Source organism: Prinia subflava, chromosome 1 (genome assembly GCF_021018805.1).
Source record: "Prinia subflava isolate CZ2003 ecotype Zambia chromosome 1, Cam_Psub_1.2, whole genome shotgun sequence".
NCBI classification, from domain to species: Eukaryota; Metazoa; Chordata; class Aves; order Passeriformes; family Cisticolidae; genus Prinia; species Prinia subflava.
The window spans coordinates 632,595-658,250 of record NC_086247.1 but is presented as its reverse complement, the minus strand read 5'-3'; the positions used below and the strand labels follow the sequence as shown (position 1 = coordinate 658,250).

Below are 25,656 nucleotides of genomic sequence, written 5' to 3'. Positions count from 1 at the left end.
CCCCTCGGGATCCCCCCAAAATCCCTTGGGATCCCTCAAAATCCCCTCGGGATCCCCAAAACCCCTCAGGACCCCCCCAAAAAACCCCTTGGGATCCCCGAAAATACCTCTGGATCCTCCCAAAATTCCTCAGGACCCCCCAAAAACCCCTCGGGATCCCCAAAATCCCCTCGGGACCCCCCCAAAATCCCTCGGGATCCCTCAAAATCCCTCGGGATCCCCAAAATCCCTCAGGATCCCCAAAACCCCTCGGGATCCTCCCAAAAATCCCTCGGGATCCCCAAAACACCCAGGACCTCCCAAAACCCCTCGGGATTCCCAAAATCCCTCAGGATCCCCCCAAATCCCCTCGGGATCCCCCAAAACCCCTCGGGATCCCCCAAAATTCCGCCCCGCGGGTGCCACCGGCGCCGGTCACTCGTCCTTTATTTGGGGACACCTCCCTGAGGGGACAACGGGGGACAACGGGGACCCGCCCCGGAATTCCCGAAAAAAAATTACGGAGACGTTCCCGGGTGGGAACGGCGGGAGGTGACAGAGGGGACACGGAGGGGACACGAGGGGAGGTGGCCCCGCCCTCCTCGTTAGGAGAATTCCTTGACGAACTTGGTGTAGAAGGAGCTGAGCTGCTCCAGGACCTGCTTGAGCTTCTCCGTGGGCGGCAGGATCGTCATCCTGGAATTGGGGATGGGAGAAGGGAAAAACGTCGGGAATTCCCAAAAAACGACGGGAATTCCCAAAAAACGCCGGGATTCCCGGAAAAATCCACACCCGGAAAAATATCCCAAGGCGGGGCGGCAAAATCCCAGAATTTTGGGGGTTTGGGGTGGGGGGAAATGGGGAATTTGGGGTTGGGAGATCCCAAAAATGGGGAATTTGGGATGGGAATCCCCAAAAAATAGAGAATTCGGGATGGGGGTCCCAAAAATAGGGAATTTGGGGTGGGAATCAAAAAAACTGGGATTTTGGGATGGGAATCCCAAAAACAGGGAATTTGGGGTGGGAATCCCCAAAGAAAAGGGAATTTGGAATTGGGGATCCAAAACTAGGGAATTCGGGGTGGGGAGAGGGAATTTTGGGAATTTGGGGTGGGAATCCCAGGAATGGGGAATTTGGGATGGGAGATCCCAAAAATAGGGAATTTGGGATGGAAATCAAAAGAACAGGGAATTTTGGCTGGGATCTCCCAAAACCAGGGAATTTGGGGTGGGAATCCCAAAAAATAGAGAATTTGGAGTTGGGAATCCAAAACTAGGGAATTTGGGGTGGGGAGAGGGAATTTTGGGGATTTGGGGTGGGGGAAATGGGGAATTTGGGGTGGGGATCCCAAAAATAGGGAATTTGGGATGGGAAAGTCTCTCAGGAACAGGGAATTTGGGATGAGGATCCTGGAAACAGGGAATTTGGTATGGCAGATTCCTAAAATAGGGAATTTGGGATGGGAATCCCAAGCACAGGGAATTTGGGATGGGAAGGTCTCTCAGGAACAGGAAATTTGGGATGAGGATCCCAAAAATAAGGAATTTGGCATGGGGGATTCCAAAAATAGGGAATTTGGGGTGGGAATCCCCCAAAATAGGGAATTTGGAGTTGGGGGTCCCAAAACTAGGGAATTTGGGATGGGGAGAGGGAATTTTGGGGATTTGGGGTGGGAGGAAATGGGGAATTTGGGGTGGGGATCCCAAAAGTGGGGAATTTGGGATGGGAATCCCCAAAAAATAGAGAATTCGGGATGGGGGTCCCAAAAATAGGGAATTTGGGGTGGGAATCAAAAAAACAGGGATTTTGGGATGGGATTCCCAAAAACAGGGAATTTGGGGTGGGAATCCCCAAAGAAAAGGGAATTTGGAATTGGAGATCCAAAACTAGGGAATTCGGGGTGGGGAGAGGGAATTTTGGGAATTTGGGGTGGGAATCCCAGGAATGGGGAATTTGGGATGGGAGATCCCAAAAATAGGGAATTTGGGGTGGGGATCCCAAAAATAGGGAATTTGGGATGGGGGATTCCTAAAATAGGGAATTTGGGATGGGGAGAGGGAATTTTGGGGATTTGGGGTGGGGGGGAAATGGGGAATTTGGGATGGGAATCCCAAAAATAGGGAATTTGGGATGGGGGATCCCAAAAATAGGGAATTTGGGATGGGGGATTCCTAAAATAGGGAATTTGGGATGGGGAGAGGGAATTTTGGGGATTTGGGGTGGGGGGGAAATGGGGAATTTGGGATGGGGATCCCAAAAATAGGGAATTTGGGATGGGGGATTCCTAAAATAGGGAATTTGAGGTGGGGATCCCAAAAACAGGGAATTTGGGGTTGGGATCTCCCAGGAACAGGGAATTTGGGCTGGGATCTCCCAGGAACAGGGAATTCGGGATGGGGATCCCAAAAAACAGGGAATTTGGGCTGGGAATCCCCCCGGAACAGGGAATTTGGGCTGGGGATCCAAAAAATCGGGGAATTTGGGGTGGGAATTCTAGGAACAGGGAATTTGGGATGGGATCTCCCGGGAACAGGGAATTTGGGATGGGAATCCCAAAAATCGGGGAGTTTGGGCTGGGAATCCCCCCGGAACAGGGAATTTGGGATGGGAATCCCAAAAATCGGGGAGTTTGGGCTGGGATCTCCCAGGAACAGGGAATTTGGGCTGGGATCTACTGGGAATAGGGAATTTGGGGTTGGAATCCTCAGACAGGGAATTTGGGATGGGGATCCTAAAACCAGGGAATTTGGGGTGCAATCTCCCAAGAAGATGGAATTTGGAGTGGGAACCCCAGGAACTGGGAATTTGGGGTGGGATCTGCCAAAAACATGGAATTTGGGCTGGGATCTCCTGGGAACAGGGAATTTGGGCTGGGATCTCCCAAGAAGATGGAATTTGGGGTGGGGATCCCAAAAATCGGGGAATTTGGGGTGGGAATCCCAAGAACAGGGAATTTGGGGTGGGAATCAAAAAAACAGGGAATTTGGGCTCGGGATCCCAAAAATCTGGGAATTTGGGCTGGGATCTGCCAGGAACAGGGAATTTGAGCTGGGATCTGCCAAAAACGGAATTTGGGCTGGGATCTCCCGGGAACGGAATTTTGGGTGGGATATCCCAAGAACAGGGAATTTGGGCTGGGGAATTCCAGGAAGAGGGAATTTTGGGCGGGATCTCCCGGGAAGAGGGAATTTGGGCTGGGATCCACCGGGAACGGGGAATTTTGGGTGGGATCGCGCCCCGGAACGCACCGGAAGTGGAAGGTGCCCTCCTTCTGCCCGAAGCCGCTGCCGGGCACGACGCAGATCCCGGTCTCCTCCAGGAGCCGCATGCAGAAGAACATGTCCGGGGCCTGCTGCTTCTCCTGGGAATGCGGGATCGGAACGGGGTCGGAAAAACGGGATCTGATCCCGGAGGCTCAGCCCACACAGCCCACGGGGGTTGGGATTGATCCCTATGATCCCTGGGATTGATCCCTATGATCCCTGGGATTGATCCCTATGAGTCCCGGGACTGATCCCGATGAACCCTATGATCCCTGGGATTGATCCCCATGAGTCCCACGATCCCTGGGATTGATCCCCATGATCCCTGGGATTGATCCCGATGAGTCCCATGATCCCTGGGATTGATCCCAGTGATTGCCCACGATCCCTGGGATTGATCCCAGTGAGTCCCACGATCCCTGGGATTGATCCCAATGATCCCTGGGATTGATCCCAATTATCCCTGGGATTGATCCCAGTGAGTCCCACGATCCCTGGGATTGATCCCCATGAGCCCCACGATCCCTGGGATTGATCCAAATGATCCCTGGGATTGATCCCCATGAGCCCTGGGATTGATCCCAGTGAGTCCCACAATCCCTGGGATTGATCCCAGTGAGTCCCACGATCCCTGGGATTGATCCCAATGAGTCCCACGATCCCTGGGATTGATCCCGATGAGTCCCACGATCCCTGGGATTGATCCCATCCATCCCCACATCTCCCAGTTTGGATCCCACCATTCCAGTTTGAATCCTGCCCATCCCAGTTTGGATCCCATCAATCCCCACATTTGTCGGTTTGGAACCTGCCCATCCCAGTTTGGATCTCATCCATCCCAGTTTGGATCCTGTCCTTCCCAGTTTGGATCCCATCCATCCCCACATCTCCCAGTTTGGATCCTCCCATCCCACTTGGGATCCTATTCATCCCAGTTTGGATCCCATCCATCCCTACATCTCCCAGTTTGGATCCCTTTCATCCTCACATCTCCCAGTTCAGATCCCTCCCATCCCAGTCTGGATCCCATCTATTCCAGTTGGGATCCCATCCAACTCTACATCTCCTAGTTTGGATCCCATCCATTCCCACATCTCCCAGTTTGGATTTCATCCATACCAGTTGGGATCCCGTCCATCCCAGTTTGGATCCTGTCCATCCCAGTTTGGATCCCATCCATCCCCACATCTCCTGATTTGTATCCCTCCCATCCCAGTTTGGATCCCGCTCACTCTAATTTGGATTCCGTCCTTCCCAGTTTGGATCCCATTCATCCCCACATCTCCCAATTTGGATCCCGTCCTCCCTAATTTGGATCTCGTCCATCCCAGTTCAGATCCTGCCCATCCCAGTTTGGATCCCATTAATCCCAGTTTGGATCCCGTCCATCCCCACTTCTCCCAGTTTGGATCCTCCCATCCCACTTGGGATCCTGTCCATCCCAGTTGGGATCCGATCCATCCCCACATCTCCCAGTTTGGATCCCTTTCATCCTCACATCTCCCAGTTCAGATCCCTCCCATCCCAGTTTGGATCCTGTCTATCCCAGTTTGGATCCCATCCATCCCAGTTCAGATTCTGTCCATCCTTCCCAGTTTGGATTCCCCCCATCCCAATTACAATCCGCCTATCCCAGTTGGGATCCCACCCATCCCCAGGTTCCCAGGGCAGATCCCGGGGCAGATCCCAGTGCAGATCCCTGGCGGATCCCAGGGCGCATCCCGGGGTGGATTCCACCCATCCCCACTTTCCTGGGGCAGATCCCAGTGTGGATCCTGGGGGGATCCTGGTGTGGATCCTGGTGAGGATCCCAGGGCAGATCCCATTTGTGATCCCACCCACCCCCACGTTCCTGGCTGGGATCCCGGTCGGATCCCGGTTGGATCCCGGTGGGATTCCGGTCTCACCTTGGCGGCGGCCAGGGCGCGGGGCGGGAGGTTGATGCGGGGGAAGGAGTACATGGCGCCCTGCACGATCCCGGGGCAGATCCCTCCCACCCCCACGTTCCTGGCTGGGATCCCGGTCGGATCCCGGTTGGATCCCGGCTGGATCCGGGTTCAGATTCCCGGTCTCACCTTGGCGGCGGCCAGGGCGCGTGGCGGGAGGTCAATGCGGGGGAAGGAGTACATGGCGCCCTGCACGGGGTTGCAGTGGATCCCCGGCGTGCGGTTCAGGATCTGCTCCGTCAGCCGCGCCTTCTCCGCCAGCGAGCTCAGCACCGCCGTCTTCTCCTGCGGGAATCACCGACACGGGAATCACCAACACGGGAATCACCGACACGGGAATCACCGACACGCTGATCCCGGCCCCAAATCCCGGCCCCAATCCCGGCCCATCCCAAATCCCATCCCCAGGGAATCATGGACACGGTGATCCTGGACCCAATCCTGGCCCCAATCCCGGCCAATCCCAAATCCCATCCCCAGGGAATCATGGACACGGTGATCCTGGACCCAATCCTGGCCCCAATCCCGGCCAATCCCAAATCCCATCCCCAGGGAATTATGGACACGCTGATCACGGCCCCAGTCCAGCCTGGCCTCAAATCCCAGCCAATCCCAAATTCCATCCCATCACCAGGGAATCACCGACACAGTGATCCCGGCCCAGCCCAAATCCCAGCCAATCCCCAGGGAATCACCGACACGGTGATCCCGGCCCCAATCCTGGCCTATCCCAAATCCCAGCCAATCCAAAATCCCATCCCATCACCAGGGAATCACGGACACGGTGATCCCGGCCCCAGTCCAGCCTGGCCTCAAATCCCAGCCAATCCCAAATCCCAGCCCATCACCAGGGAATCACCGACACAGTGATCCCGGCCCAGCCCAAATCCCAGCCAATCCCCAGGGAATCACCGACACGGTGATCCCAGCCCATCCCAAATCCCAGCCAATCCCCAGGGAATCACTGACACAGTGATCCCGGCCCAGCCCAAATCCCAGCCAATCCCCAGGGAATCACCGACACGGTGATCCCGGCCCCAATCCTGGCCTATCCCAAATCCCAGCCAATCCAAAATCCCATCCCATCACCAGGGAATCACGGACACGGTGATCCCGGCCCCAGTCCAGCCTGGCCTCAAATCCCAGCCAATCCCAAATCCCAGCCCATCACCAGGGAATCACCGACATGGTGATCCCAGCCCATCCCAAATCCCATCTCATCTCCAATCCCATCCACCATCCCATTCCATACCATGGATCCCATCCCATCCTGATCCCAATTCCAATCCCATCCCACAGATCCCATTCCCATGGATCCCATCCCATCCCCCATCCCAATCCCGATCCCAATTCCGATCCCATCCCATGGATCCCAATCCTTCCCACCACTTTGTACAGCCTGGAAGTGCTCATAGGACGGATCTTAGTTTGGGCAGATCCATGACCATGGATCCCACCCCATGGATCCAATCCCATGGATCCCAATCCCATCCCATGGATCCCAATCCTGTGGATCCCAGTCCCAATCCCGTGGATCCCAATCCCATCCCATGGATCCCAATCCTATCCCATCCCATGGATCCCATCCCATCCCATGGATCCCATCCCATCCCATGGATCCCATCCCATCCCATGGATCCCATTCCATCCCATGGATCCCAATCCCGTGGATCCCAGTCCCCCGTACCACCTGGAAGCGCTCGTAGGACGGGTCCCCGGGCTGGGGCGGATCCATTCCCATGGATCCCAATCCCAATCCCATGGATCCCACCCCAATCCCATGGATCCCAATCCCGTGGATCCCACTGCCCCGTACCGCCTGGAAGCACTCGTAGGACGGGTCCCTGGGCTTGGGCGGGTCCATCACCATGGATCCCATCCCATGGATCCCATCCCACTGATCCCATCCCATGGATCCCAGTCCCATCCCATGGATCCCAATCCCGTGGATCCCAGTCCCTCGTACTGCCTGGAAGCGCTCGTAGGACGGGTCCCTGGGCTGGGGCGGATCCATCACCATGAATCCCAATCCCATCCCATGGATCCCATCCCACTGATCCCATCCCATGGATCCCAGTCCCATGGATCCCAGTCCCAATCCCATGGATCCCAGTCCCCTGTACCACCTGGAAGCGCTCGTAGGATGGGTCCCCGGGCTGGGGCGGGTCCATGACCATGGATCCCAATCCCATGGATCCCATCCCATCCCATGGATCCCAATCCCATGGATCCCAATCCCATGGATCCCAATCCCACAGATCCCAATCCCATCCCATGGATCCCAGTCCCCGGTACCGCCTGGAAGCACTCATAGGACGGGTCCCCGGGCTGGGGCGGGTCCATGACCAGGGATCCCATCCCATGGATCCCAATCCCATCCCTTGGATCCCAATCCCATGGATCCCAGTCCCTCGTACCGCCTGGAAGCGCTCGTAGGACGGGTCCCCGGGCTGGGGCAGGTCCATCTCCATGGATCCCACCCCATGGATCCCAATCCCATGGATCCCAATCCCAATCCCGCGGATCCCAGTCCCCCATACCGCCTGGAAGCGCTCGTAGGACGGGTCCCCGGGCTGGGGCAGGTCCATCTCCATGGATCTCATCCCACGGATCCCACCCCATGGATCCCAATCCCATGGATCCCAATCCCGCGGATCCCACTGCCCCGTACCGCCTGGAAGCGCTCGTAGGACGGGTCCCCGGGCTGGGGCGGGTCCACGATGCCGTCCAGCACCACCTGGCCCAGCACGGGCGGGCACAGGCGCACGGACACGAGCTTGGAGAGCTCGGCCTTCACCTCGGGGTGCAGGTTCACCACCTCCACGTAGCCGCCCCGCAGCCCGCACCTGCCCGAGACGGGAACGGGAGTCACCGGGGGAAACGGGAATCACCGGGGGAACGGGAATCACCGGGGGAGCCGGGAATCACCGGGGGGAGCGGGAATCATCAGGGGAACGGGAATCACTGGGGGGAGCGGGAATCATCGGGGGAGCCGGGAATCACCGGGGGAACTGGGAATCACCGGGGGGAGCGGGAATCATTGGGGGGAGCGGGAATCACCGGGGGGAGTGGGAATCATCAGGGGGAGCAGGAATCATTGGGGGAGTGGGAATCACCGGGGGAGCGGGAATCACTGGGGGGAGCGGGAATCACCGGGGGAGCGGGAATCACCGGGGGGAGCGGGAATCATTGGGGGAGCGGGAATCACCAGGGGAGCGGGAATCACTGGGGGAACCAGGAATCACCAGGGGAGCAGGAATCACCGGGGGAAGCGGGAATCGCCGGGGGAACGGGAATCACCGGGGGGAGCGGGAATCGCCGGGGCAACCGGGAATCACCGGGGGAACCGGGAATCACCGGGGGAACGGGAATCACCGGGGGAACGGGAATCACCGGGGGAGCGGGAATCACCGGGGGAACGGGAATCACCGGGGGAACCGGGAATCACCGGGGGAGCCGGGAATCACCGGGGGGAGCGGGAATCACTGGGGGAGCGGGAATCACCAGGGGAACCAGGAATCACCGGGGACATGGGGGGAGCGGGGCAGGATCCGGGGGAGGAGAGACCGGGATGGGGATGGTGGTGGAGGCCACGGGTGGAGGAGGTGGGTGGGATCCACAGGTGGGATCTACAGGTGAGATCCATGGATGGGTGTTTGGGATGGGATCCATGGATGGGAACCTATGGAGAAGGATCCATGGATTGGGTTCATCATGGAATCCATGGGTGTGAGATGGGGGTGGGATCCCCAGGTGGGATCTGTGCATGGGGGTTTGGGATGGGATCCATGGATTGGAATTTATGGAGAAGGATCCATGGATTTGGTTCATCATGGAATCCGTGGGTGGGATCCACGGGTGGCATGCACAGGTCGGATCTGTGGATGGAGGTTTGGGATGGAATCCATGCATGGAATCCATGGATGGGAACCCATGGGTGGGAATACATGGACAAGAATCCATGGATTGGGTTCATTGTGGAATCCATGGGTGGGAGAGGTGGGTGGGATCCACAGGTGGGATCCACAGGTGGGATCCAGGGATGGGAACCTATGGAGAAGGATCCATGGATGGGAACCTATGGAGAACGATCCATGGATTGGAACTATGGAGAAGGATCCATGGATGGGAACCTATGGAGAAGGATCCATGGATGGGGATCTGTGGAGAAGGATCCATGGATTGGGTCCATCATGGAATCCATGGGTGGGAGATGTGGATGGGGGTTTGGGATGGGATCCATGGATGGGAACTCATGGGTGGCAATGTATGGAGAAGGATCCATGGATGGGGATCTGGAATGGGAATCCACGGATAGGAACCCATGGAGAGGAACTCATGAATGGGATCCATGGATGGGAACCCATGGAGAAGGATCCATGGATGGGAATCTATGGAAAGGCACCCACGGGTGGGGGGCCGGGATGGGAATCCACAGATAAGACATCCATGGAATCACGACATCCGCATCAGATGTCGCCTCCAACCCCAATCTAGGAGATCCACGGGGTGGTGGCACCTCCACCCCCATGTCACCTCCATGACCCATTCCAGGAGAAACATGGGGTGGTGGCACCTCCATCCCCAACCATGACATCCATGACCATCCATGATCCCAGAGGATCCATGGAGTGGTGGCATCTCCATCCCCACATCACCTCCATCCCACCCCTAGAAGATCCATGGGGTGGTGGCACCTCCATCCCACCCCCAGAGGATCCCTGGAGTGGTGCCACCTCCACCCCACGTCCCTCCCCGCCCATCCTGCGCCACCCGGCGGCGCCGCCCTGGCGTTCCCGGCGCTCACTCTCCGTGGTATCCCTTGGAGACGGAGTGGAACGACGCCAGCTCCACCGAGTCCGCATAGGGCGGCCCCATCTCGGCCAGGACCTTCTTGAAGGAGTGGAAGGCCGAGTCCTTGTCGTAGATGTTCTCCTGGTACACCTGGGGACATCCCGGGACGTCACCCCGGGGTGCTCCGGGAAAGGGGGGGACGCCCCGGGGTCCCGCTGCACCCACCTCGTCGGCCATGAGGAAAAGCTTCTCCTCGTAGGCGAACCGGATCACGTCCTCGATGCACTCCCGGCTCTGCACCTGGCCTGGGGACAACACCGGGGACATGGGGACACTGGGACGGGGGGCAGCACCCACTGGGTGGGGGTCCCGCTCCAATCCTGGGGTCCCGCTCCAGTTTTGGGGTCCCACTCCACTCCTGGGGTCCCACTCCAGCCCACGAGTACAGAGAAGTTTTGGGGTCCCAGTCCAGTTTTGGGGTTCCAGTCCATGGATCTCAGTCTGGTTTTGAGGTCCCACTCCAGTTTTGGGGTCCCCACTCCAGCCCACAAGTCCAGCTCAGATTTGGGGTCCCAGTCCTGGGGTCCTCACTCCAGCCCACAAGTCCGGCTCAATTTTGGGGTCCCAGTCCAGTTTTGGGCTGGGACCCCCAGTCCTGGGGTCTCAGTCTAGTTCTGGGTTCCCAGTTCAGTTTTGGGGTCCCGGTCCAGGCCCAGGATCCTAGTCCTGGGGTCCCAGTCCAGTTAGTTTTGGGTTCCCAATCCAGTTTTGGGGTCCCGGTCTGGTTTTGGGGTCCCAGTCCAGCCCCAGGATCCCAGTCCTGGGTTTCCAATCCAGCCAGTTTTGGGGTCCCAGTCCAGTTTTGGGGTCCCAGTCCATGGATCCCAGTCCAGTTTTGGGGTCCCAGTCTGGCCCAGGATTCCCAGTCCACATTTGGGATCCCAGCTTTGGGTTTCCACTCCATCCCAGGATCCCACCCCAGGTGTCCCATCCCAGATATCCCAACCCCACAGATCCCATCCCACCCCACAGATCCCATCCCATCCCATGGATCCCATCCCACAGATCCCATCCCACCCCACAGATCCCATCCCATCCCATGGATCCCATCCCACAGATCCCATCCCATCCCATGGATCCCACTCAACTTTATAGATCCCACCCCATGGTTCCCATCCCACCCCATGGATCCCATCCCACCCCACAGATCCCATCCCATCCCACCCCACAGATCCCATCCCACCATCCCATGGATCCCATTCCAGCTGTCCTATCCCAACCCGCCCCAGGTGTCCCAAATCCCACCCCATCCCATGGATCCACCCTGTGGATCCTACCCCACGGATCCCATCCCATCCCACAGACCCCCCCCTATGGATCCCATCCTATCCCACCCCATTCCATGGATCCACCCCATGAATCCCATCCCGCAGATCCCATCCCACCCCACAGACCCCCCCCCCCCATGAATCCCACCCCACGGATCCCATCCCACCCCACAGATCCCATCCCACAGATCCCATCCCACCCCACAGACCCCCCCCCACCATGAATCCCATCCCACGGATCCCATCCCATGGATGTCACCCCATCCCACCCCACGGACCCCACCCCTCTCCCCCCGCCCCGTTACCGGTGGGGTTCCCGGGGTTGATGATGCAGAGCACGCGGGGGCAGCAGCGCCCGCGGCCCTCGGCCAGCGCCCGGCGCAGCTCGGCCACGTCCAGCGCCCAGCAGCGCTCCTCGGCCAGGAGATAACCCAGCGGCACCGCCTCGAGCTCGGCCAGCGCCGCCGAGTACAGCGGGTACTGCGGGATGGGGATCAGAACCCCGGTCCGCGAGGAGCCTGTCCCCGACACCAGCAGCTTCAGGATGTTCTGGGGACACAGAGGGGACACTGAGGGGACAGCAGGGACAGCGGGGTCAGGGGGACACCGAGGGGACAGCGGGTACTGCGGGATGGGGATCAGAACCCCGGTCCGCGAGGAGCCCGAGCCCGACACCAGCAGCTTCAGGATGTTCTGGGGACACAGAGGGGACACAGAAGGGACACTGAGAGGGTACAGCGGGTACTGCGGGATGGGGATCAGAACCCCGGTCCGCGAGGAGCCTGTCCCCAACACCAGCAGCTTCAGGATGTTCTGGGGACACAGAGAGGACATGAGGGGACAGCGGGGTCAGGGGGACATTGAGGGGACAGTGAGGGGACAGCGGGTACTGCGGGATGGGGATCAGAACCCCGGTCCAGGAGGGGCCCGAGCCCGACACCAGCAGCTTCAGGATGTTCTGGGGGAAAAAACGGGATCAGGATATTCTGGGGACACTGAGGGGACAGGGGACACTGAGGGGACAGCGGGTACTGCGGGATGGGGATCAGCACCCCGGTCTGGGAGGAGCCCGAGCCCGACACCAGCAGCTTCAGGATGTTCTGGGGACACAGAGGGGACATGAGGGGACAGTGAGGGGGGACAGCGGGGTCAGGGGGACACTGAGAGGGGACATGGAGAAGACACGGGGGGGGACATGGTGGGGAGGGAGAGGGGACCCGATGGGTCATGGAGGGGACATGGGGGGGGACACAGAGAGGGGACACGGAGAGGTGACACAGAGAGGGGACACGGAGGGGAGGGAGAGGGGACACGGGGTGACAGAGGGGAAGGAGAGGGGACAGAGAGGGAGAGGGAATCAGGAGATCATGGAGACATTGTGGGGACAATGAGGGGACAGGATGGGGTGGGCATGGGGACATCACGGGGACATGGCTGGGGTGGGAATGGGGACAATGAGGGAACATCACGGGGACAATGAGGGGACAGGATGACAGGGGCACAGGGACATCTTGGGGACTCTGGAGGTGGACAAGGGGACAATCAGGGGACAGGCTGGGGTGGGAGTCAGGACACCATGGGGACAGTCAGGGGACAGGATGGGACGGGCATGGGGACATCACGGGGACATGGCTGGGGTGGGAATGGGGACACCATGGGGACATCCTGGGGACATCGTGGGGACATCATGGGGGACAATGAAGGGACATCATGGGGACATGGCTGGGGTGGACACAGGGACGCCACGGGGACACCGTTGCGGCAGGCACGGTGACGATGAGGGAACAGGACGGCAGGGACAGGGGACAGTGGGGACAACGCACAGGACCGCGGGGACAGGGGACAGTGGGGACAATGACGTGACAGCAACTTGGGGACACCCTGGGGACACCAGGACACGGCAACCTCGGGGACAAGGGGACAGCAGCGGGAACTGGCGCTGTCCCCAGGGGGGGCGTGGGGACACAGAGGACGCGCCAAGTGCCACCGCCAAGTGCCACCGCCACCCCCTCCCGCTCACTGCCAGCAGCGACACAAAGGTTCCTTTGTCACCTCCTGCCGTGGGAACGGCCCCGGGGGGGCGCGGGGAGGGGGTGGGGGTGGCACCGAGCCCGGTGTCCCCTCAGGAGGGGGTGGCACCGAGCCCGGTGTCCCCAGGGGGGGTGGCACCGAGCCCGGTGTCCCCTCGGGGGGGGGGTGGCACCGCGCCCGGTGTCCCCAGGGGGGGGTGGCGATGTCGCCGTACCACGATGGCGTCGCTGGCGCCCGTGGACAGGAAGATGTCGCCGGGGTTGGCGGGGACGCCGCCGTCGCGGCGCTCGATGTAGCGCGCCACCTTCTCCCGCACCAGCGGCAGCCCCGGGCTGGCGCTGTACGAGCCTGCGGGAGGGGACAGCCGGGTGACACCGGGGTGGCGCTCGGGGGACACCCGGGTGGCACTCGGGGGACACCCGGGGGACACCGAGGGGACAGGGGTGTCACCCACCCACGCTCTGGCCGCCGCAGGCCGCCAGGAGGCGCCGCGCCCGCTCCTTGGCGTCGCTGGGCAGCGCCTCGTCCTTCATGAGCTCCGGGCAGAGGCACAGGGCGGCCACCTGCGGGACAGGAGGGGACACTGGAGGGGACAGCGGGGACAGGAGAGGGGACAGGAGGGGACACTGGAGGGGACAGCGGGGACAGGAGAGGGGACAGCTGAGGGGACAGCGGGGACAGGAGAGGGGACAGGAGAGGGGACAGCGCGGCCACCTGCGGGACAGGAGGGGACAGCGGGGGGACAGGAGAGGGGACACTGCGGGGACAGGAGAGGGGACAGCTGAGGGGACACGGAGGGGACAGGAGAGGGGACATGGTGGGGATAGGAGAGGGGACACCTGAGGGGACAGCAGGGTGACAGCGGGGGGGACACGGGGGGGGCAGGAGAGGGGACATGAGAGTGACAGGAGAGGGCACAGCGCGGCCACCTGCGGGGACAGGAGAGGGGACACCTGAGGGGACCCGGGGGTGGCAGCAGAGGGGACAGGAGGGTGGCACAGGCCGGCCACCTGAGGGGACACGAGGGTGGCAGGAGAGGGGACACGAGAGTGGCACCGCAGGGGACAGCAGGGTGGTGGCGGAGGGGATGGCAGGGTGACAGGAGAGGGGACACGAGGGTGGCACCGCAGGTGACCCGGGTGTGGCACCCGAGGGGACTCGGGGGTGGCGCTGTCCCCGCGCTGTCCCCGCGCTGTCCCCAAGGCCACCCGTACCTGTCGCAGGAAGGTGATCGGCTGCTGGCCCATGGCTTGCGCGTCACCGATGTTGGCCTTGATCACCTCGGTGAAGGGCTTGGGGACACCCTGAGGGGACAGCGGGGACAGGGACAGGGGGACAGGGATGGGGACATGGGGACAGGGACAAGGGGATGGGGACAGGGATGGGAATAGGGACAGGGACAGGGATGGGGACATGGGGACATGGGGACAGGGGATGGGGATGGGGACAGCAGGGGACAGGGAAACAGGAATAGGGACAGGGACAGGGACAGGGACAGGGACAGGGACAGTGATGGGCAAGGGGACAGGGGACAGAGATGGGGACAGGGACATGGGGACAGGGACAGGGATGGGGACAAGGCAACAGAGATGGGGACAGGGACAGGAACAAGGGGACAAGGACAGGGCCAGGGATAGGGACAACAGGGGCAGGGATGGGGACAGCAAGGACAGGACAGGGGACAGGGACAGGGTCAGGAATGGGGACAGGGACAGGAACGGGGATAGGGACAAGGGTGGGGACAAGGACAGGGAGGGGGACAAGGATGGGGATGGCAGAGGACAGAGTTGGGGACAAGGGACAGAGATGGGGACAGGGACAGGGAGGGGGACAGGGATAGGAATAGGGACAAGGTGACAAGGACAGGAACAGGGATGGGGACAGCAGGGACAGGACAGGGGACAGGGACAGGGTCAGGAATGGGGACAGGGACAAGGGTGGGGACAGGGACAGAAATTGGGACAAGGGTGGGGACAGGGTCAGGAATGGGGACAGGGACAAGGGAGGGGACAGGGACAAGGATGGGGACAGGGTCAGGGACAGGTCACAGCTCACGCCCTGCCTGTCCCCACCCAGCGCCACCCCCGCTGTCACACGGGTGGCACCGCGACACGGGGACCTCAGGGACCTCGGGGACCCTGGGGACCTTGGGGACTTTGGGGACCTTGGGGACCCTCGGGGACCTTGGGGACCCTCGGGGACCTCGGGGACATTGGGGACTTTGGGGACCTTGGGGACCTCGAGGGACCTTGGGGACCCTGGGGACTTTGGGGACCTTGGGGACTTTGGGGACCTTGGGGACCTTGGGGACCCTCGGGGACCTTGGGGACATTGGGGACTTTGGGGACCTTGGGGACCTCGGGGACATTGGGAACTTTGGGGACCTTGGGGACCCCGGGGACCTTGGGGACACGGGGCCAGCCCGGCAGGGCGCGGCCGTGTCCCCACCCCCGCCCGGTGACCGGGCCGGACTTTGGCCACCTCGGCGCCGCCTCGGACTCTGCCCCGGGGGTGGCACCGCCCCGAGCGTGTCCCCTCTGTCACCCCCGCCACCCCCCTGTCACCGCTGCCACCGCCGGGGTGTCCCCAAGCCCCTCCCCCACCCCCAAAATGCCCCCTCCCCCCCCCAGCCTCGATCGCGGGCGTGGGAAAGTTCCCAGGTGGGGGCAGGGACAGGGGGAGGGGACAGAGGGGACAGAGGGGACAGGGGGGACAGAGGGGACAGGGGGGACACTGGGGACACCCTGGCCAGGGGGCTCTGAGGTGGGGGAGGGGCTGGTCCCCGAATTTTGGGGTAAAATCCCTTTTTTGGGGAAAAAAAAATCCCTTTTTGGGGGAAAAATTTGCTTTTTTGGGGGAAAAAATCTTTTTTTTTTTTTTTTTTTTTAGGGGAAAATCCCTTTTTGAGGGGAGTAAAAATCCATTTATTGGGAGGGAAAAACATCCCTTTTTTTGAGGGTAAAATCCTTTTTTTGGGGGGGAAAATCCTTTTTTGAAGGGGGTAAAAATCCGGTTTTTTTGAGAGGAAAAAAATCCCTTTTTGAGGGGAAAAATCGTGGGGGTTTTTTGTGGGTTTTTGTTTGTTTTTTGGTTTTGTTTTTTTTTTTTGGGAAAAATCCTTTTTGGGGGGGGTAAAATCCATTTTTTCGGGGAAAAAATCCCTTTTTTAGGATAAAATCTTTTTTTTTGTGGGGAAAATCCCTTTTTCAGGGGGGTAAAAATCCGATTTTTTGGGGAAAAATTCATTTTTTGAGAGGAAGAATCCCTTTTTGAGAGGAAAAATCCCTTTTTGGGAAGTTAAAATCCCTTTTTGAGGGGAAAAATCCCTTCTTGTGGGGGAAAAATCCTTTTTTGGGGAGGGTAAAAATTCGGGTTTTTTGGGAAAAGTCCCTTTTTGTGGGGTTAAAACCCCTTTTTAGGGGGATAAAATCCCTTTTGATTTTTAGGGCAAAATCCTTTTTTTGAGGGGAAAATCCCTTTTTGAGAGGGGTAAAAATCCGGGTTTTTGGGGAAAAAATCATTTTTTGAGAGGAAAAATCTCTTTTTTGGGGGTAAAAATCTCTTTTTTGGGTGAAAAAAATCCCTTTTTTGGGGTAAAATCCTTTTTTGGAGGGGAAAAAATCCCTTTTTGAGGGTGGTAAAAATTCGGTTTTTTAGAAAAAAAATCCTTTTTAGGGGGTAAAATCCCTATTTTTTAGGGGAAAATTCCTTTTTTGAGGGGAAAAATCCCTTTTTGGGGGGGAAATTCCTTTTTTTTTTTGGAGGAAAAGAATCCCTTTTTTGGGGGGGTAAAATCCCCTTTTTGAGGGGAAAATTCCCTTTTTGGGGGGTAAAATCCCTTTTTTGGGGATAAAATCCCCTTTTTTGGGGTAAACCCCATTTTTTTGGGTGAAACCCCCTTTTTGGGGGGATAAATCCAAATTTTTGGGGGATAAAATCTCTTTTTTGGGGATAAAATCCCCACTTTTAGGGATAAAATCTCTTTTTTGGGGAGATAAACCAAAATTTTGAGGGAAAAAATTCCTTTTTTTGGGGGGGTAAACCCCAATTTTTGGGGGGTGTTTAAGGAGCGGGTGGGGCCAAGTTTGGGGGGGCCCAAATTTCGGGATGAGGAGCCCCAGTTTGGGGTTTGGGGTCCCGATTTGGGGTTTGGGGTTTGGGGTCCCGATTTTGGGGTTTGGGTCACGATTTGGGGTTTGGGGTCGCGATTTGGGGTTTGGGGTCGCGATTTGGGGATTTGGGTCACGATTTTGGGGTTTGGGGTCCCGATTTGGGGTTTGGGGTCGCGATTTGGGGGTTTGGGGTCGTGATTTGGGGTTTGGGGTCCCGATTTGGGGGTTTGGGGTCCCGATTTGGGGTTTGGGGTCCCGATTTGGGGTTTGGGGTGGCGATTTGGGGTTTGGGGTCGCGATTTTGGGGTTTGGGAATCCCAATTTTGGGGTTTGGGGTCCCGATTTGGGATTTGGGGTCGCGATTTTGGGGAATTCTCCCGGTTTTGGGGGAAATACCCGGGTTTGGGAAGGGGGGTCCCGGTTTCTGGGGGGCTGATCCCGGTTCCAGGGGGGTTATCCTCATTCTAGAGGGGTTATCCCGGTTCAGGGTCGGGTTATCCCGGTTCAGGGTCGTGTTATCCCGGTCCCAGGGGGGTTATCCCGGTTTGGGATCAGTTATCCCGGTCCGAGAGGGGTTATCCCGGTCCAAGGGGGCTTATCCCGGTTTTAAGTCAGACTATCCCGATCCAAGAGGGATTATCCCAGTTCGGGAGGGGTTATCCCGGTTTGGGGTCAGGTTATCCTGGTCCGAGAGGGTTTATCCCAGTTTTAGGTCGGGATATCCTGGTCCGGGAGGGGTTAGCCCCGTTCCAGCTCAGGATATCCCGGTCCAAGAGGCGTTATCCCGGTTTTAAGTCAGACTATCCCGGTCCAAGAGGGATTATGACGGTTCGGGAGGGGTTATCCTGGTTTTAGGTCAGGATATCCCAGTTCCAGGGGGGTTATCCCGGTTTTAGATCAGGATATCCAACTCCAGGAGGGGTTAACCCGGTTCCAGCTCAGGATATCCCGGTCCAAGAGGGGTTATCCCGGTTTTCAGTCGGGATATCCCAGTCCGGGGGTGTTTTTCCCTGTCCAGGACTGCCTGTCCCGGTTCTGTTCCCCATTCCCGGCTCTGTCCCGGTTCCACTCCCCATTCCCGGTTCTGTCCCAGCTCTGTCCCGGTTCCGTTCCCCATTCCCCGCCCTGTCCCGGCTCTGTCCCGGTTCCGTTCCCCATTCCCGGTTCTGTCCCGGTTCCGCTCCCCATTCCCGGTTCTGTCCCAGCTCTGTCCCGGTTCCGTTCCCCATTCCCCGCCCTGTCCCGGCTCTGTCCCGGTTCCGTTCCCCATTCCCGGTTCTGTCCCGGCTCTGTCCCGGTTCCATTCCCCATTCCTGGCTCTGTCCCGGTTCCATTCCCCATTCCCGGTTCTGTCCCGGTTCTGTCCCGGTTCGGTTCCCCATTCCCAGCCTTGTCCCGGTTCCGTTCCCCATTCCCCACCTGTCCTCGTTCTGTCCCGGTTCCATACCCCATTCCCGGCTCTGTCCCGGTTCCGCTCCCCATTCCCGGTTCTGTCCCAGCTCTGTCCCGGTTCCGTTCCCCATTCCCAGCCTTGTCCCGGTTCCGTTCCCCATTCCCCACCTGTCCCGGTTCTGTCCCGGTTCCATTCCCCATTCCCGGTTCTGTCCCGGTCCCGTTCCCCATTCCCCGCCCTGTCCCGGCTCTGTCCCGGTTCCATTCCCCATTCCTGGCTCTGTCCCGGCCCTGTCCCGGTTCCATTCCCCATTCCTGGCTCTGTCCCGGTTCCGTTCCCCATTCCCGGCTCTGTCCCGGTTCCATTCCCCACTCCCCGCTCTGTCCCGGCCCTGTCCCGGTTCAGTTCCCCATTCCTGGCTCTGTCCTGGTTCCATTCCCCACTCCCCGCTCTGTCCCGGCCCTGTCCCGGTTCCATACCCCATTCCCGGCTCTGTCCCGGTTCGGTTCCCCATTCCCCGCCCTGTCCCGGTTCTGTCCCGGCTCTGTCCCGGTTCTGTCCCGGCTCTGTCCCGGTTCCGTTCCCCATCCCCCGCCCTGTCCCGTTTCCCGGTGTCCCTCCCGCCTGTCCCGGGTCATTTTTTGGGTTGAAACCGGCGCATTTCGGGTTTTTCTCACATTTCTCAGCTCCTGCTCCAGCTCCAGGGCGCGGGTGACGATGGGGCCGCGCACCGCGTACTCCACGCGCCGCACCGCGGGGTTCATGGACTCGGGGGTCAGCACCGGGCCCCGCCGGGCGCCCGCCGCCGCCGCCGCCATCGCCATGGCCACCAGCCTGCGGGGCCACAGCGCCCTCAGCATCGTCCCCTCCGCGGGGGACACCGCGGCGACACCGCCACACCGCGGGGACACCGCCCCGGGACACCGCGACACCGCCCCGGGGACACTGCGACACCGCCCCTCGGGGGACACCGCGGGGACACCGCGGGGATGGAGGGGGGACACCCCCCCGACCCCGCCCCTCGGTGAAACCCCCCGGGACCCGCCCCCGGTGAGCCCCGAAACGCGCCCGGCCTCGGCTCGGCGGGTACCGGAGCCTTCCTGGGGCGGGGGACAACGGGCAGGGGACAACGGGCACCGGGGAGGGGACAACGGGCACCGGGGAGGGGGCACCGGCACGGGGCAAGGGGCAACGGAAGGGCAACGGGCACCGGCACGGGGCAAGGGGCACCGGGGAGGGGCAAGGGGCAACGGAAGGGCAACGGGCACCGGGGAGGGGGAACGGGGACCGGGCAGGGGCAGGGGGAACCGGGGAGGGGGCACCGGGCACCGGGGAGGGGGCAGGGGGTACCGGGGAGCGCGGGGAAGCAGGCGGGGACACGGGCACGCGGCGGCGGGGACAGCGCGGGGCGACAGCGGGGGTGGGACGGGGGGGACAGGGACGGGGGGGACAGAGGGGGCGGGGGATGGCACAGAGGGGACAGAGGGGACAGGGACGGGGGGCACCGGGAGTGGGACAGCGGGGGTGGGGCAGGGGGGACAGGGACAGAGATGGCACCGGGAATGGAACGGCGGGGACAGGGACAGGGCATGCACCGGGAGCGGAGAGTGGCACCGGGACAGGGACAGGGACAGGAGTGGCACCGGGAATGGGGAGTGGCACCGGGAGTGGGACAGTGGTGACAGGGACAGAGGTGGCACCGGGAATGGGACAGCGAGGACAGAGGGGACAGGGACAGGAGTGGCACTGGGAGCGGGGAGTGGCACCGGGAATGGCACAGCGGGGATGGCACAGAGGGGACAGCGGGGACAGGGACGGGGGTGGCACCGGGAAGGGGATGGCGGGGACGGGGACAGGGACAGGGACAGGGACAGGGACGGCACCGGGAATGGGACAGCAGGGATGGCACAGTGGGGACAGCGGGGACAGGGACAGGGGTGGCACCGAGACACCGGGAACAGGGGGTGGGTGGCACCTAGAACCGCTGTGGCACCGGGAATCGCGGTGGCACCGGGAACAGGAGCGACACCGGGAATCGCGGTGGCACCGGGCCGGGGGTGGCACCGGGCACGGGACACTGGGAAAAGGGGGTGGCACCGGGAGCGGGCACTGGGAAAAGGCGGGGGTGGCACCGAGGGGACAGGCGGGAGAGGGAGCGGGACACGCCGGGAACGGGCACGTGGCGGCGGGAACGGGGCTGGCACCGGGACTGGGATAAACCGGGACAAACCGGGATAAACCGAGAACGGGGCTGGCACCGGGACTGGGATAAACCGGGACAAACCGGGACAAACCGGGCACGGGACTGGCACTGGGATAAACCGGGATAAACCGGGAACGGGGCTGGCACCGGGACAAACCGGAATAAACCGGGCACGGGGCTGGCACCAGGCACGGGACTGGGATAAACCGAGAACGGGGCTGGCACCGGGACCGGGACTGGGATACACCGGGAGCGGGGCTGGCACCGGGATAAACCGGGACAAACCGTGAACGGGGCTGGCACCGGGACACTGGCAAAGGGGTGGCACCGGGAAAGGGACACCGGGCACGGGGCACAGGGAGTGGCCACGTGGCAGAGGGGACAGGGACAGGGGTGGCACGGGGGACAGCGGTGGCACGGGGACAACGGGCACAGGGACAGGGGTGGCACGGGGGACAACGGGCACAGGGACAGGGGTGGCACGGGGGACAACGGGCACAGGGACAGGGGTGGCACCGGGCAAAGGGAGCGGCACCAGGGACAGGGGACAGCTGGCACAGGGACGGGGTGGCACCGGCACCAGGGACCGGTGACAACTGGCACGGGGGTGGCACAGGGGACACCGGGAGAGGGGGTGGCACCGGCGACAACGGGCACGGGGGTGACTGTGCCACCCCAGGGGTTGGGGACAGGCGACACGAGGGCCGTGGGACACGGGGGGTGTGGGGATTGGGGACCACAGACCCCCCCCGTCACCCAAAATGTCCCAAAATGTCCCCAATGTCCCCAAAATGTCCCCAAATGTCCCAAAATGTCCCCAAGTGTCCCCAATGTCCCCAGCCCCCCGCGTACATCGCCCCCCAGCGGCTCCAACCGTCGCGCCCGCGCTGGCCACGCCCCCTCGGGTGTCAATCATCACATGCCACGCCCACTCGGCGCTGATTGGCTGCTGGCGGAGGGGGCGGGGCCGGGAGCGTCCAAAGTGCGGCGGGACGGGGGGAAAGGCTCGGAATGGGATCGCCCCCCCCCCATGTTGGGGGTCCCTATGGATCCTCCCATTTAGGGACCCCATAGAACCCCAAACCCCCCCCCCCCATTGGGGTCCCCATAGAGCTCCCCTAATTAGTGACACCATAAATCCCCCTAATTAGGGACTCCATAAATCCCCCTCATTTGGGGTCCCTATAGACCCTACCCCATTGGGGACCCCACAGACCCATCCCCTAATTAGGGACCCCATAAATCCCCCCTAATTAGGGACACCATAAATCCCCCCTAATTAGGGACCCCATAGACCCGTCCTCTAATTAGGGACCCCATAAATCCCCCCTATTTGGGTTCCTATAGGCCTCACCCATTGAAGACCCCATAAAACCCCACAGACCCCCCCCACTGGGGATCCCCATAGACCCCGCCCCATTAAAGACCCCATAAATCCCCCCCATTTGGGGTCCCTATAGACCCCACCCCATTAGGAACCCCACAGACCCGTCCCCTAATTAGGGACCCCATAAATCCCCCTCATTTGCGGTCCCCATAGACCCCGCCCCATTGGGGACCCCATAAATCCTCCCCTATTGGTGCTCCTATAGGCCTCACCCCATTGGGGATCCCCATAAAACCCCATAGATCCCATGACTGGGGGTCCCCATAGACCCCGCCCCATTGGGAGACCCCATAGAGCTCCCCTAGTTAGGGACCCCATAAATCCCCTCTAATTAGGGACCCCATAAATCCCCCCTTATTGGGGTTCCCATAGACCCCATCCCATTGGAGACCCCAAAAAACCCCACAGACCCTATCATTGGGGTCCCCATGGACCCCACCCAATTAGGAACCCCACAGACCCATCCCTTAATTAGGGACCCCATAAATCCCCCCTAATTAGGGACCCCCTAAATCCCCCCTATTGGGCTTCCTATAGACCCCACCCCATTGGAGACCCCATAAAACCCCACAGACCCCATCATTGGGGGTCCCCATAGACCCCACCCCATTGGAGACCCCACCGAACCACCCCTAATTAGGGACCCCATAAATCCCCCCTAATTAGGGACCCCATAAATCCTCCCCTTTTGGGGTCCCCATAGACCCCGCCCCATTGGGGGACCCCATAGACCCGTCCCCTAATTAGGGACCCCATAAATCCCCCCTAATTAGGGATCCCATAAATCCCCACTATTGGGGTCCCTACAGGCCTCACCCCATTGGGGACCCCATAGAACTCCCTCTAATTAGTGGCCCCATAAATCCCCCCTAATTAGGGACCCCATAAATCCCCCCCATTTGGGGTCCCCATAGACCCCACCCCATAAATGTCCCCCCCACTGGGACTCCCTGTCTATGGGGGACCCCCAAATCTCCCCTCCCCCAACCCTTACGGGGTCCCTAAAGAGCCCCCCCCCCCCCCATTCAGGAGCCCGAAACTGCCCCAAACGTGGAAAAACCCCAAATCCCACTGTCACCCCCAATTCCTGCAATTGGGATTCCCCAAAAAAAACCCAAATGGGAAAACCCCAAATGGGAAAACCCCAAATCCCACTGTCACCCCCAATTCCTGCAATTGGGATCCCCAAAAAACCCCAAATGGGAAAACCCCAAATCCCACTGTCACCCCCAATTCCTGCAATTGGGATCCCCAAAAAAACCCAATATGGGAAAACCCCAAATCCCATTCCCCCCCTAAATCCCCAATTTAGGATCCCCCAAATCCCATTTTTCCCCCTTTTAGGACCCCCTAAATCCCATTTTTCCCCTTTAGGACCCCCCAAATCCCATTTCCCCCCATTTTAGGATCCCCCAAATCCCATTTAAGACCCCTCAAATCCCAATTCCCTCATTTAGGACCCCCCAAATCCCATTTTTCCCCCTTTTAGGACCCCCCAAATCCTCCAAACCCCATTTAGGACCCCCCAAATCCCATTTTCCCCTAAATTCCCCCCTTTAGGATCCCCCAAACCCCTTTTAGGACCACCCAAATCCTATTTTTCCTCTAAATCCCCAATTTAGGACCCCCCAAATCCCATTTTTCCTCTAAATCCCCAATTTAGGACCCCTCAAATCCCATTTCCCCCCATTTAGGATCCCCCAAATCCCATTTTCCCCCCCTTTTAGGACCCCCCAAATTCTTCAAACCCCATTTAGGACCCCCCCAAATCCCATTTTCCCCTAAATTCCCCCCTTTAGGATCCCCCAAACCCCTTTTAGGATCCCCCAAATCCCATTTTCCCCCTAAATCCCTCATTTAGGATCCCCCAAATCCCAAATTCCCCATTTTAGGATCCCCCAAATCCCATTTTCCCCCAATTCCCCCTTTTAGGACCCCCCAAATCCCATTTTTCCTCTAAATCCCCGATTTAGGACCCCCCAAATCCCCAATTTCTCCCCTTTTAGGATCCCCCAAACCCCATTTAGGACCCCCCAAATCCCAATTTCTCCATTTAGGACCCCCCAAATCCCATTTTTTCCCCATTTAGGATCCCCCAAATCCCATTTAAGACCCCTCAAATCCCAATTCCCTCATTTAGGATCCCCCAAATCCCATTTTCCCCCCTTTTAGGACCCCCCAAATCCCAAATTCCCCCTTTTAGGAACCCCAAATCCCATTTAGGATCCCCCAAATCCCATTTTTTCCCCATTTAGGACCCCCCAAATCCCAAATCCCTTCTTTAAGGACCCCCCAAACCCCATTTAGGATCCATCAAATCCCATTTTTCCCCTAAATCCCCCATTTAGGATCCCCGAAACCCCAATTCCCCCTTTTAGGATCCCCCAAATCCCAAATTCCCCCATTTAGGACCCCCCCCCAAATTTCAATTTCCCCATTTAGGACCCCCCCAAATCCCAAATTTCCCCATTTAGGACCCCCCAAATCCCATTTTCCCCCTAAATCCCCTTTTTAGGACCCCCCAAATCCCATTTCCCCCATTTTAGGATCCCCCAAATCCCATTTTCCCCCTAAATCCCCTTTTTAGGACCCCCCAAATCCCATTTTTGCCTATTTTAGGATCCCCCAAACCCCATTTAGGACCCCCCAAATCCCATTTTCCCCCAAATTCCCCCATTTAGGATCCCCCAAACCCCATTTTTTCCCCATTTAGGACCCCCCAAATCCCATTTAGGACCCCCCAAATCCCAAATTTCCCCTTTTAGGACCCCCCAAATCCCAAATTTTCCCCATTTAGGACCCCCCAATCCCATTTTTTCCCCATTTAGGACCCCCCAAATCCCATTTAGGACCCCCCAAATCCCATTTCCCCCCATTTAGGACCCCCCAAACCCCAAATTTTCCCCATTTAGGACCCCTCAAACCCCATTTTTTCCCCTTTTAGGACCCCCCAAATCCCAAATTTTCCCCTTTTAGGACCCCCCGAACCCTTTTCCCGCCCTCCCCGCCCTTTTAGGGCGGCCCCTTTCCCTTATCAGCCCCTTCCAGCCCCCCCAAAAACCCCCCAAAAACCCCAAAAACCCCAAAGCGGCCCCGCCCTTTCCCCCGGGGGGGTTTTGGGGTTCGTTTTGGGGTCGGGGGCGCCTTTTTGGGGTCACCCCGTGAGCTCTGACCTTTCCCTGCAGCTGCCGCGGGGCCCGAAATAGATCCGGGATGGGGG

At 59.8% G+C, this 25,656-nt stretch overlaps 1 protein-coding gene across 4 annotated transcripts; it reads right to left on the bottom strand.

Moving 5' to 3' along the window:
* Positions 1 to 411: 411 nt before the first annotated feature.
* On the bottom strand, positions 412 to 25,640 carry GPT (glutamic--pyruvic transaminase). 4 transcript variants are annotated; one of them, XM_063400126.1, is made up of 12 exons: positions 25,610 to 25,640; positions 19,524 to 19,680; positions 14,556 to 14,645; positions 13,796 to 13,904; positions 13,556 to 13,689; positions 11,616 to 11,859; positions 10,208 to 10,287; positions 9,996 to 10,132; positions 7,860 to 8,034; positions 5,318 to 5,473; positions 3,228 to 3,340; positions 412 to 675 (listed from the first exon to the last, which is right to left on the bottom strand). In XM_063400126.1, exons 2-12 carry the CDS (start codon positions 19,668 to 19,670, stop codon positions 585 to 587), a joined length of 1,476 nt encoding a protein of 491 aa, XP_063256196.1. In that variant the 5' UTR covers positions 19,671 to 19,680; positions 25,610 to 25,640; the 3' UTR covers positions 412 to 584. The 4 variants fall into 4 exon arrangements, with proteins under 4 accessions (XP_063256196.1, XP_063256099.1, XP_063255927.1 ...); XM_063400029.1 differs by lacking the exon at positions 25,610 to 25,640 and adding an exon at positions 21,902 to 22,058; XM_063399857.1 differs by lacking the exon at positions 25,610 to 25,640 and adding an exon at positions 20,822 to 21,115.
* Positions 25,641 to 25,656: the final 16 nt, after the last annotated feature.